This window comes from Biomphalaria glabrata, chromosome 13 (genome assembly GCF_947242115.1).
Source record: "Biomphalaria glabrata chromosome 13, xgBioGlab47.1, whole genome shotgun sequence".
Lineage (NCBI taxonomy): Eukaryota > Metazoa > Mollusca > Gastropoda > Planorbidae > Biomphalaria > Biomphalaria glabrata.
In genome coordinates this window covers 34,373,691-34,387,977 of record NC_074723.1, presented here as the reverse complement: position 1 = coordinate 34,387,977, position 14,287 = coordinate 34,373,691, and the positions used below count along the sequence as shown (strand labels likewise).

The window sequence follows — 14,287 nt, the reverse complement described above, 5'->3', positions numbered from 1 at the left end:
TCAGTGAAGTCACAAATACTAGAAAGTATCGATGTAGTTGATGTTATAGATGTCTTTGCTGCACAGAATGCACGACGTGAAGCGATATCAATTTAGATTTGTCACTTGTGCATTATTTAATAAACAAAGGTATTATTCATTAAAAGAGTCTTGATTACTTTTTGTTAAGTTTACTGATATACTGAACCAATTTGATTTGGGGCTTATATATTTTTGCGTACATTATCCCATGTCATATTTCTAATGTCAAAATGCAAGGGGCCCCCAAAAATGTCGATCCCCCCGGGCCCCCATATCCCTAGTTACGCCCCTGATGGTAGTTACTAAATGATCCAGTGCATAGAATACAATCACGTCCGCATAACAGCGGTATCAAACATACGACGTAGTTAATCTTATCAAATCACATCCGAATCACAGCGGGTAACAATAAACTTTACAGTTACTAACTATCAAAATACGTGTACTGTCTCAGAAGACTACTCAACTCAAAAATACTTAAGTCACTACCTAACGATACTACTTGACACCTTGTTCAAAGGATACCACCTGACTGCCTTGTCAAAAGGATACCACTTGACTGCCTTGTCCAAAGGATACCACTTGACTTCCTGACGTCAAAATCGTTTCTTGCACTTTGCACAACAGAAACGCGTTCTCCTGACTTCTACAGATTATAATTCATCGTATGTTTGTAACTTTGTTTTGTTACAGAACATAAAATCAAAGTTCTAAACAAAAAATTCGGATGTAAGAGGAGAAATTAAGTGGACCAATTAGATTCTACTGTGAATTTTTTCTCATTTTTTGGATTCATGTATAAATTGTGAGCTATAGTCCCACGTTTATTTAGCTAGAAAAATATCAGATTGAGTAAAGACAGTAATAAGGCAACTAGGAAACAAATATTTAAGTTCTGAACTCATCACAATCGTTACTCTTTTGTATTACTTATACTATACGACTAGGCTCCAACACTCAGGCCTCTGACAACAATAACATACTCTCCAAGGGCCGCCACTCTGTTCCAACTAATGGACCAATGAAATAATAATAAATATACAAAGAATTCTTTTAAACTTACACCCAAGATTCTATTTAGTGTTGTTTACAATACTCCATACAAACACTGTCACCACAGTCTCTAAACAACAGGAACAAACGCAATGAAGTCTTTAGTCTTCTCGACATCTGCTGCCAGTGCTCCTTTATTCAAATCAGATTTTTGACTTACGCAATAGCATTTCATGAACTTTCTTGTATCTCTTCTGTTGTAACTGGTGAAGTTGTCATTGCATGAAGTGGTAATGGATCAAAGCATTTCACTACCTATAAAATGTTTCCTAATGCAATGAGTCTCAAATAGCCTCTGACAACCTGTCCAACTCCTTGCCTTCACCTGTGGCTCAGATATTGATTCCGGTGGAAGTTTTCATTAACAGGAGATGGGGCAAGGGCGAGTAACTGGCGCCTCAACCAGAAAAGTTTTGTGCAGGAGTGGCTTGATAGACATGGCTGAGTAGCCACCTTGGAGAAAGACAACTATGAATTCAAACCTCTAGTGCCTTGCAGCTATACCCAAATATGAAAAAGGCTTCTCAGAAAAAAATATCAGGAAACGGCGACCCTTACAATGGAGTTTTAAAACTTAGGGATTTTAAGGACTCCCCAGAGTCCACCCAACTCTAATTGGTATCTGACTTTAGTTTAGAAACTGTTATATATTACAGAGGTTACTTCAAAGTAGAAGATAATTACGTCCTACGCATTTCATGTGTCAATTGATTCATGCAGGTAACATGTAAACTCTGCTAAATCGTTGGTTTTCCTTGCTGATTCAAGAAACCCTTTCCATTCTACAATGGCACTAGGAAAGAAAGAGCACTTGTACGAATTTTTTTCTAGATTATGGAATAAGAAATACGCCTCTGTCCTTGTGTCTTTCTCAGTATGTATTAGGAAATATAGGCAGTTGTTTATTGGGTCTGGTCTTATGACAGTAAACTTGCTCGGGAACTTATGTCTAACCATCTGCTCCAAGGTCTGAAAGGGTTTCTTAACTTTAAGAAAATATTTTCCAGCAATCTTTCTGCCTATCCCTCCCTCTCTGCCTCTCTTTCTCTATCTTTTCATTTCTCTATTATTCTCTTTGTTTTTATCTTTATTACTTCGTTGTCATAACAAGAGAGCCTTCACGGATGTCAAACAAATTACAACAAGTATCCATTACTCTTAAATAATCACTTTTTCTCGAGCTGATTCTGTAACTCGAGGGTTCTACAAATTTCTTAGTCTGGGTGACATAATACATTTCCATGACATACAGGTCGCATCAACTTAAAAGTTATGGAGATAGTGGTACCAGGTCTCTCCTGCTACGTGACCAGATAATTCTAGGGGTCAGTTAGCACCATGTCACGAGCCGGATGCGCTTATCGGGCCGTGGGTTGAACATCAATGGTGAAACTAAATAGGATAACAATATTCCGCAATCTTACATCGTTATATAACTCGTCTAGTGTCTATCTATAAAGAGAGGAGTTTCTCTCCCTAGTTAATTGTTGAGAAATGGCTTTCCTAATGAGTCTTCTTCTTGGCGTCTATTTAGCTCCATTAGCTCTTTCAGGTATTTAGACTTTCGACATTTGTTTGAATCTAGTTTACAGTCATGAAGCTTTCATATTAGCAAATTTTTATAAGAAAGGCTATATGTACTACTTTTAATTAAGAAACATTATATAAATCTACCTTTATTTTTTAATATTTATAAAAATTATTTTGAATCTTACTATATATTACATAATCTTAACGTAAGTAAACTTAATGTTACATAAACTTAATGTTACATAAACTTGATGTTACATAAACTTAATGTTACATAAACTTGATGTTACATAAACTTAATGTTACATAAACTCAATGTTAAATAAACTTAATGTTACATAAACTTGATGTTACATAAACTTAATGTTACATAAACTTGATGTTACATAAACTTGATGTTACATAAACTTGATGTTACATGTTAGTCGTAAAGAAAAAGAAATGCACTCTGGATTGTCTTTTAATGATCTCAAGTTTAAACCCTGTCTGCCGCCGTCCTCCTCTATCCTGTGAGAGTTTAAATATCTACATGTCTAAATTTTTAAAACGTATTTGTAAAAACAAAGTAAACACTTTATGTTTTATACACTCTAAGTTACATACGCTTTATGTTGTATACACTCTAAGTTACATACACTTTATGTTGTATACACTCTAAGTTACATACACTTTATGTTGTATACACTCTAAGTTACATACACTTTATGTTATATAAAAGCAATGATATAGTTATTGTCCTCATTCAGTCATAGACGTTGGTTCATCTCGAATGCTTTTTTTTATGGCTGTGGAGCGACACTCTTGTCCACATATATTGCAGGTCAAATTAGCTTTCGCTTTGGTTGTAGAAGAGCTGGCCATTTTTCGTACTGCACGCTTTTCTTTAAGAACCGATGCCCATGTTTTCTCGCTTTCCATAGCTCTGTTGGTCATTGTCTCTCTCTAGTGCGGTCTAGAGCTATGTCTTCCCATTGGTCAGTATCAATGTTCACTGCTAAAAAAGCTTAAAATTGAAACCAGTGAATTCTACCCATGTGGGGTGTCACCAGAAAATGATGACTATGTCCTCCAAAACTGCCAGTACAAGACACTGGCCCCAAAAACACCTCAATAGAAAGAAAACTATATAGAGAGATCGCTGATTTAGAAAACACTGCGCAATTTATCTCTTCTAGTCATCTGAACACTCCAACATAAAAATGAGAATGAAGAAGAAGAAGAAGAAGAAATGTTCACTGATTTTAAATCCCGTTTATCACACCCACGTAACGGAGGTGGGGGCGACCATTTTTTCTTGAACCAGACGCACTTGCTCGTAAAGAATGATTTTCGGGAAGCGATAGTCCTCCATCCGCGAACATGTCCGAGCCAGCGCAAGCGGCGTAGCCTAAGGACTATAAAGATGCTGAGAAGGTCCTTTTGCGCACGTTTGTATGTTACATACACTTTGTGTTATATGTATGTTATATTATATCCATATTATAAGCTTTTGGGATGTATGATTGACCGTGAGTTCGTTTGCGCTTGGACGAAAAACCTATCGATTGGGTTCAAGGTTCGACACTCGTCTCAAGCACAGTGGTGTCTACTGAGCGCATCAAATTTCAAGTTGCTGCTCGGAAAACGTAATCCCGCCCCCACTGGAAAGAAAATGAGAATGGACCAAAGCGCTCTGAACATGCTATTAGTGTAAGCGCGAACATTGTCTTTAGTTAAATCTACTAAAATAAAATAAGCAAAACATAAAATTTGGATGGGTGTAGGAGAAATATCGTAAAAACTTTTTTACCAGACAGATAGACAAACAGATATTATGTGAGTTGATGTTAGCTTTGTAAAAACTTTTAATGTTATATACACTTTATGCTACCTATAGTTAAGTCAAATGCTCTAAATGTTACTTACATCTATTACCTAAAAGAACTATTAACTCTTTCTCTCCTAGTAGAAGATGCAGACTTGAAATTGACCCCCATTAAACTAAATTGATTTTTAAATGTATAAACATTATTTGCGTTATGTAAATAGAAGATGCATATCATGGGCGTAGCCAGGATTTTTTTTAGAGGGGGGGGGGTTTGGGGGGGATTTTTTCCTTCCCCCCAACCGCCCCCCTCCCCCCCCCCTAAAAAAATATTTATATGTACGTATGTGTGTGTGTACATAACCTTTATTACATTCTGACCATACATTCTTTCGGAAGACGTTTATTGTGCCCTAGAATTTCTTCCTGTATTAGGTGGAAAAATTGTAGACTCCCCGCCATTGCCAGAAATAGGGTCTGGGGAAGCGCCGCCAAGCACTATTTCTGGTACTGAAAGCCAATAAATTGCATTTTCCTGCTATTAAAAAGTTTTATTTGAAAAACCTAATTTGCTATTTTTACTGACTTAGACCTTCCCGCGCCGTTTTGCGCTTTTGCCGTCAAGCTGGTTCCAAAAAAATCTGTCACTGAATCCTTTTCCCACCTGCTCTGAGGATCTCCATGATGAATGTTGTACTTAATAGGATGTCATCGCAACTCTTATTATGCGTAATTCATTTTGTCCGAGAACATGTCCCGCCAACCTTATGCAACTCTCTGACACAATCTTTCTAAGGGGCCGACTTCCAGTTCGGCATATGATTTTCTTAATTCAGATCCGCCCTCTATAACAGACTCCTAAAATCTGTCTTAGCCATCTTTGTTGAGCCACATTTAGTGTTTTTCAATTTCGGCAGATGACTATTCACTGCACTTTATTAATGGAGCCCCGCGTCTGGTAGAAATGTGTAACCTCTCTTGAATACGCTCTTGAAATTAGGTGACTGTAGTTTGCTTTAGATTTTAGTTCGAAAAGGGAATTTTTATCGTCAAAATCATTTGCTGGGGGTTTTAAATTAAAAAATCTCTGGATTTTTTTTAAAAATTCAAAACCTCATTTATCTACGGTTATAGAATTTGGTAACTGTAGCTTGCTTTGAAGGATCAGGTCAGAAATTTTATGCTGTCCCGCGCATGTTTGACTAGTTAAAATTTTTAGCTTACTGTATACGCTTTCTCTAGCTCTTTTTAAGAGTCTAATATTATAAGTGGATCATGTCAGGAAAATATGTTTTGTCTTGACTCCTGAAGCTTCATTGAGAAATTGCAGGCAATCATTTGTGTTTAAGTATAATTTTAAAAAAATATATTTATTGAAAAAGAAATTGAAAGTATTTTAAAATATTTTGTTTCAGCTCTAATTATTAATGTCCAGCCAGAGGTCATATCGCCAGTGTTCACGTCACAACTTGTGATCAACTGTTCTGTAACTAACAACCAAGTTCCAAACATTGATGTCATCAAATCTGTGTCACTGTCACGTTATAACGAAACGATCAAAGACTTTTATGTTCTTCTGTCACTGGACACTCACACTTTCAATCTCCAACAATTTGTTCAGTTCAGACATGCGCAAGTCAGTTTTGGAAATCTGTTCCTCTCCTTGACTGTCTACAATCCTATTCAGTCGGACGCTCAAGCTTACAGATGTAACGTTGATGGAGATAACTCTGTTCAGAAAAATGTTTCCATGAAAGCCAAGAAAGAAGTGAGATATGAACCAAATGTCACAGCATTGATTGAAAAAATCACACGATTAATGATTTCCAAAGAAATAGAACAATGTTCTTCGATGAATGTGGGGCTTTCTGGATACAATAATATAAGTAAGTATTAGAAACAAAATAATACAATGTAGTAGGCTTTAAGCAGTGGTGTATCAAGGTGTTTGGATGCGCGCGGGGCTTGACCTGTTTAGGGGCCTCTGAACTTTGACATTTGACATCATAACACAAGATAATGGTGTTATATTTAATGTAAAAAAAATTATCTTAAACAATCCAGTGGAGGTGTAGCTAGGGGTTTGAATACGCGGGGGACTTGACCTCTTTAGGGACCCCTAAATTTTGACACTTGACATCATGACAAAAGATAATATATTATATTTAATGTAAAAAACTAATCTGGGTCACTCCAAAGGGGGAACCCTTCTCAAGTGAGGGCATGATTTTTTTTTTAATTTTTCCCCACTCCCTACTTACGTTCTTAGTGATAATTTACTGTCTGTTTTATTTCCAATATTTTATTTACGTAGTAGGAATTCTTTTTTAAGTTATTGAAGGAAAAAACTTGGAGAATACTCTACAAAGTGCTGAGAAGTTGTAGAGGCGACATATGCTAACTGTGATGGTTTCTTTCTATATTGCCTGATGTTTTCTTCTTTTGTTGGAGATGTATTTAAATAACTTGAGAACAAACTTGTAGAATACTCTACAAAGTTCTGAGAAGTGGTAGAGGCGACATATGCTAACTGTGATGATTTCTTCTTTATTGCTTGGTGTTTCTTCTTTTGTTGGAGATGTATTTAAATAACTTGAGAACAAACTGAAAAACATCTGAGTTCTTCTCTTCATTCCTTGTTAAACATCTTCGAACTAAACGTATATGTAGACATTCAATTCAATAACAAATTGACTTAAATATCTTGATAATATTACATTTTTACGTAAACTATTTCGATTTGTATAACTTTTTCACCACAAACTTAATTTTTTTGTATACAGGATCAAAACTTCGTTTCGTTGCAAGTTCTGAAATTGTAAAAGAACTCATAGAACCTTTGACAGTCAAATGTTCTTTTCCGGTAAAGTCACCATAAATATTTTTTTTAGAAATTACCTGAGGCGGAAATTAAATCTTATTTTACACACATCCACAGACAAGCGCACATAGAAACAAATGCAAAAACACACGCACATAAAGGCACTCAAAGACACTCACTAAAGTACCCACATACACACAAAAGTACCCACATACACACACAAAAGTACCCACATACATACAAAAGTACCCACATACACACACAAAAACACACACAAACGCAAAAACACACAGACACATCCAAACGAACTTAAATACAAGCACCAACATTATAAATAATTGTATTTTTTTTCTAGATTTCATAAAAAAAAAATTATGTTTGAATTACTTTGTCCATAGTCAATTTGAAATCTCGTGGTGTTAACAAACCATTTGCTGTATACAAGAGTGTTTTTGTTTGTTTGTGTATTTTTAAATAGGTGAGTAGTTGTAGTATTATTTGGCAGATCTTTAGAAAAAGTTTATTAATATTTTTATGTTTTGTTTCACAGGCTACCAACGATAGTTCTTATCAAGATTCAGTTCTTCAATTCATGTACATACTTCACGGTAACGTTTTATTAATATAACAAACATTTGCGATCTTAAAGTATTGTTATTCAAAAAGCGTATATCAACTCACTGTCTGGTACAAAGTGTGTACACATTATTTGTCACGATCTCATTCAGGGATCAAGTTGAGACCTCGCAGTGTTCATTGTCATAGACAAGACATGAGTCACTAAAATAAACTTACCAATCAGACAATTAATTACTAACAATTCCTTTTTTTAGTTTCATACCAAAAATGGGAACTAATCCTTCATAGATATGGCTACATTTATTTGGGTTTAGTCCCCTTAAACAATTGTTAACACTATTTCTCTATCAAGCGTTCTCCAATTACATTAAACAAATATTTTTTTACCTAACAAAACAGAAATTGATAAACCAAAAAAATGTCAACTTATTAATTAATGGTATTGGTAATTAATTATTTAGCTTGGTATCGAATAAGGGAAATGGTTGTTATTGACGCCTGTTGACCTCTGTCTGTCAAAGAGCGACTATAGTTCATTTCCAAAACTTCTTCATAGACTGTAAGCACTTTGAAAAGTCCAGTCAATTAGTCTCAAAATGCTTATGAATGTAGACTTCTCGCGGCATCGACCATTTTTGGTTTGAGTCGTACCATTCTGTTGAGTATTCTTCCGCCTCCCACGGTATCAGCAATTTGGACACACAGATGGCATTTCTTCATATTTCAATTAGTTCCTCTCTCAGACACTGCGATCTATAGGGCAGACGGAACTAAGGTTATCTGTTTCTATGGGCGATGGTTAACGAGTAGATTGCCATGTGGCCAACACAACGACCAAAATCCTTTACTTTCCCTAACTAAAGTCAGGTACTCATTAGAGGGTGCCCTTAAAATACCAAAATTCAAAATTCCAGTCTTCACCATGTTTGGAACCCTGAACCCCACTCAAAACGCTTAAAAGTAACCACTCAGCCAGAGAGCCTCTTTATTCCAATAATATTGCACAAAAATTCTGTGGGATGATTGCCAATGTTGGAATTGCTGCATTCCCGTGAAAACCCTCTCTTTCCTTCTTCCAGTAAGGATTAAAGACTTGTCAGCTTAAGTCAATGCAATCCTACTACAGACCGATGCACAATATTTCTCAAACAAAATTTTGTTTAGAATAATAATTTTTGTTACTCTTTATGACAAAGCAAAACATTTAAAATAAAAAAAAAATGTATGCCTTTTTTCATTCTGTATTTCTAGCATTTTAATCTTGCTACATATCGGTACATTTTTTTTTCAGAGACCACTGGAGTTATTGCAACTATATCTAGAGATCAACCTGTTACTAAATCTGGACAAAACCTGAGCTCCAATACAATACAAGGCGAACTCTATCACAACTTGTCTAAAGATTCCTATCTTCAAGTCACATGGCAAAATGTGAAATTGTTTGACTCTGGAAAATATTTTTGCGGTGCCCATGTCAACTATGTACTCGGACAAAAAGACAGATTTCAGGAACAGTTAGTCATTTCTGTACAAAGACCAACTTTGGATGATTTGGTCAAAGTTGTTCATGATTTGCAGAGAGAAGTTGGTGAAGAAAAACAGAGGCGAGAGATTAGCGAACGAAACATAATGAATATTCATGAGCAAAACATCGAAATTGTTAAAGAAGACATGAAAATTAATCAACAAAACATAAAAAATGTTAAAGAAGATGTGAAAATCAATCAACAAAACATCAAAAATGTGAAAGAAGATGTAAAAATCAATCAACAAAACATCGAAGATGTTAAAGAAGATGTCAAAATCAATCAACAAAACATCGAAAAAAATAAAGAAGATGTCAAAATCAATCAACAAAAGATCGAAAATATTAAAGAAGACCTAAAAATCAATCAACCAAAATTCGAAAATGTTAAAAAAGAACTGAAAATCAATCAAGATAACATCGAAAATATTAGGGAAGAAGTAAAAATCAATCAACAAAACCTTACCCGCTTGAAAGAGACAATAGATTTATTACAATATAATCTTTCCAATTATGAAGGTACTGAGTTTTTTTTCCATTCATTTATTTAGCTAAAAATTCGTCGGATCAAAAATCCAAACAGTGGAACTCGAAAATTGCTCTATTTCCGTAGAAATTGGAAAGTTAATGTCTATCGTTGGGAATATAATTACCACATAATTGATCATAATTTGAAATTTCGTATTTGGCCTTAAAAATATTAGAAAATAAATTTAAAATATCAATTAATTTCGGCGAGAGGTCTAGAAAATTTTCATCTTGAACAGCGGCTATTTCCTCTTGTTGGATACAACCATTATATCCTTTACTCTTAAGCAAGCAATTCTCATATATATATATATATATATATATATATATATATATATATATATATATATATATATATATATATATATATATATATATATATATATATATGTATATATATATATATATATATATATATATATATATATGTATATATATATATATATATATATATATATATATGCCTATGATTGTGCCCTGCTAGCTCACAATGAACATGACCTCCAGAATGCGGTAAACGAATTTGCATACGATGCCTCCTTTTTTCGGTTTATCAATACACCTCGTGAAAACAGAATTTATGTTCAAAAAGTCACCTAACAAAACATACCCAGACCAAAGGATCACCGTAAACAAACAGCCCCTTAATGTAGTAGACCGTTTCACATATCTAGGTGTTACAGTGTCAAATGACACCTCAATTTCAAGGGAAATTGATAGCCATCTAGCCAAGGCCAGTAGCGCTTTTGAAAGTTTTCAGACGACAGTTTGGCGGAACAAATCGCTCCGCTTGCCTACAAAAATCAATGTCTACCAAGAGATGGTTCTCTCAACCGTTCTATATGGCTCTGAAACATGGACACTATAAAGAAAACAACTAAGACTCTTGAACGCTTTCACCAAAGATGCTTGCGCTCCATCATGGACATACGGTGGCATGACCGCACTACAAATAGCGATGTTCTTGCGCACGTCGGAATGGACAGTATATTGGGACTTCATTTGGTTTGACACTTACGCTGGGCAGGGAAAGTTTCCTGTATGGGAGACGAACGTATGCCAAAGGAAATCTTTTTGGGTGTACTAAATGTTGGTCGACGTAACAGAGGCGCTCCCCGGAAACTCTTTAAAGACCAGCTTAGGCGTCAACTTTCCTTAGCTGATTAAGAAGATAACACCTGATGGCAAGCGGCCTCGGAATAAGACAGATAGAGGTCACTCACGAAGGCCGCGTTATACACATTGATAACCAAAAGAAAATCTGCTGACGAGGACAAACGCAGACGGCGAAAAGAAAATCTAAATCGACCACCTGCGGACAATGGTTATGCTTGCCCTGGATGTGGTAAAAGATGCAGGTCACAGCTGGGGCTGCGCAGCCACGGAAAATGCTGCATTTCTCACTTATCTTTGGGCTCAAAGACAAGCCTTATTATTCCATGTTCTACAGTATGACCTAGAGATCCCGCATCAATTTATGTTTCGTACTAAAGCCATAATAAATACACTCACTGCAATATTAAATGTCAGTATGTCACCATTTGAAAAGTTAAACTACAAAGACTTTCTTCCAAGCCAATAACAGTCTAGAAGTTTTAAGCAAAAGTTTCCACGTAAAACGACACGACCTGAGCTGTGGTTGTTCTAGATTGTTAATGGAGTTTAAAGACTTTCTATTCTAATCTCTAAGAGACTTTCTATTCTAATCTCTAAGAGACTTTCTATTCTAATCTCTAAGAGACTTTCTATTCTAATCTCTAAGAGACTTTGTATTCAAATCGCTAAGAGACTTTCTATTCTAATCTCTAAGAGACTTTCTATTCTAATCTCTAAGAGACTTTCTATTCTAATCTCTAAGAAACTTTCTATTCTAATTGCTAAGAGACTTTCTATTATAATATTTAAGTGACTTTCTATTCGAATCTCTAAGAAACTTTCAATTCTAATTGCTAAGAGATTTTCTATTATAATATTTAAGAGACTTTCTATTCTAAACGCCCTGTATAATGACATTTCTAGGTAACATATCATAAAAAGCAAATTTCAGATTGGTAGTCGTTTCCCGATCGCTCGATCATTTTCGTCATAACAAAAGGCATTCCGACATGAGTTCGTGTAATAGTATTCCCAAATTAATTTCAACTAGCATGGCTCGGTCTCCTGGTTCTAGTTTATTAAATAATTAGACTTTCAGGAACATTAAGGGTACCGTTGTCTAAGTCTGTCTCGCAAGGTTAGCCTGGTATAGAAAAAGAAAATGACGGGGGTCTTGCCACGAGTCTGACCCACCCACCAGAGAGAACAATGTTCTCATTCAGGCCGGTGAGAGAGAGCTCTTGTTCACTTTTGCTGGCCTAGAGTTCCAAGAAGAAGAAGATGAAGTCTAGATGTAAATACCTACCTTTTATAAGCTCTGGGTAAATTTACACATTTGCTTAACATAATCAGAATCAGAATTTTTAATCGACAGGAGGGCGAGGGAAATCTTTTATAAGTTATAAAATGGTTTAATTTAAAAATCTATACACTATACACCTATAATTATTGCGGGTCCTATGAAAATTGCGTGGCCTACTGCGATCGCTTAGGTTGAAATGGCCTAATGCCGGCCCTGCGAAATAGCGGCGTATGCTACGCCGCCCGTAGACTAGTGTTTTTTTTTATTTTTTTACTTATGGTTTTGTTTGTAATGACATAGTTTATAGGTTTATATTTGGCGTGATGGATATTTTCACGCATACTTTTTGGCGCGAAATGTTTAATCATAATATTATTTTTTTTTTGTTATTATGTCTTTATAATGAATAATGCCTATCTTTGTTTTGTATGTGTAAAATAAGTAAAGGGCAAACACATACTATATAATATAGTATATAAAAAACACTATGTTTGTTATAAAATATTTAAATTATATCTTGAACCGAGAAACATCTGCGCTAAAACTCAGCTGCTAAAAGGCTGCGACTAAACGTTATGTACCTGTCCGATGCACTGCATGCATCAAATGTGAACTTCAAAGATAATAATTTTAGAACTGTTTATATTTACTTTCAGGAAAAACAAATTACACATCTCTATTACAAGAAATCCAGAATACTTTAATACCGGAGTCATGTCGTGGCATCATCCATAAGAAAGAACGCGTGGTGGTGACATTAGCTTCCGGGTTAAAGGTCATGTGTGACACAAAGACAGATGGTGGTGGATGGATCATCTTTCAGAGAAGAATCAACGGAAAAGTAGATTTCTATAGAGGCTGGAAGGAGTATCGTGACGGCTTTGGAGATTACAACATTGGGGAATTTTATCTGGGGAATGAAAATATTTCTAGTTTAACTTCTACTGGACAATATGATTTAAGAATTGATTTAGAATTTAACAACAAAAAATATTTTGCGCAATACGAAAACTTTAAAGTATTGAGTGAGACTGAGAAATATAAACTGAAGATAGGAAAATATTCAGGAAATGCTGGAGATGAATTATTACGTCATAAAAACATGTTCTTTACGACTTTTGATAGAGATAACGATTTAGACAGTTACGATAACTGTGCAGAATATAATTCAGGTCCCTGGTGGTATGCAGATTGTTATCCTAATCTAAATGGTCTATGGGGAAGTACATCAATATTGAAGGGAATGACCTGGGCTCAATTAACTGGATACTATAACAGTGTTTCTTTTAGCGAGATGAAAATAAGAGAAAGAAAATAAAACGAACATTTGGATCAACAGTCATACCCCAGAGAATAAAAGAGACGCCCCTCCCTTCCCAATTAAAAAAAAAATACATTAAGAGATACTAAAATGAATTTTGTAAAAAAAAAAAAAAAAGAATTTAAAATAAAGCAATTCTTAGTTTTGAATTTTGTCATTTTGTAAATTTTTAAATATTTTTAATATTTTAAATTTATATGGTTTAAATGCACTGGCTGCTTTCTCGATTTTGATAATTCTGACGTAATCCTGTACGTTGTCGACCATCTTTCAGTTTCCGGGTTACAGGTCATGTGTGACACGAAGACAGACGGCGGGGGATCGATCATCTTTTAGTGACGAATCATTGGAAAGGTTCAATAGAGGCTGGAAGGAGTATCGATACGGCTTGGGAGATTACAGCATTTTTAATTTTTATCTAAGAAATGAAAAATATTTTTCTATTATCTTCAACTAGAGGTGGGGTAGCTGAGCGGTAAAGCGCTTGTTTTCCGAGGTCCCGTGTTCGAATTATTGTGGAAGACAAGGATTTAATTTTTTTAGATCTCCAACTTTGATGGGTATCTGATTGGAAAAAGTAAATGCGGTTTGTCATTGTGCTTGCCACATGACACCATGCTCGTTAACCGTTGGCCAAATAAATAGATGCCCTATAGATCTCTTGGTCTAAAAGGGGAAACTTTACTATGAAATATTATTAATAGATT

The 14,287-nt window shown here is 35.2% G+C and overlaps 1 protein-coding gene across 1 annotated transcript; it reads left to right on the top strand.

Moving 5' to 3' along the window:
- Positions 1–2,522: 2,522 nt before the first annotated feature.
- LOC129922257 (angiopoietin-2-like) lies at positions 2,523–13,677 on the top strand. Its single transcript, XM_056007398.1, has 6 exons — positions 2,523–2,626; positions 5,824–6,294; positions 7,192–7,271; positions 7,780–7,837; positions 9,100–9,852; positions 12,916–13,677. The coding sequence occupies exons 1-6, from the start codon at positions 2,569–2,571 to the stop codon at positions 13,575–13,577; spliced, it is 2,082 nt and encodes a 693-aa protein (XP_055863373.1). The 5' UTR covers positions 2,523–2,568; the 3' UTR covers positions 13,578–13,677.
- Positions 13,678–14,287: the final 610 nt, after the last annotated feature.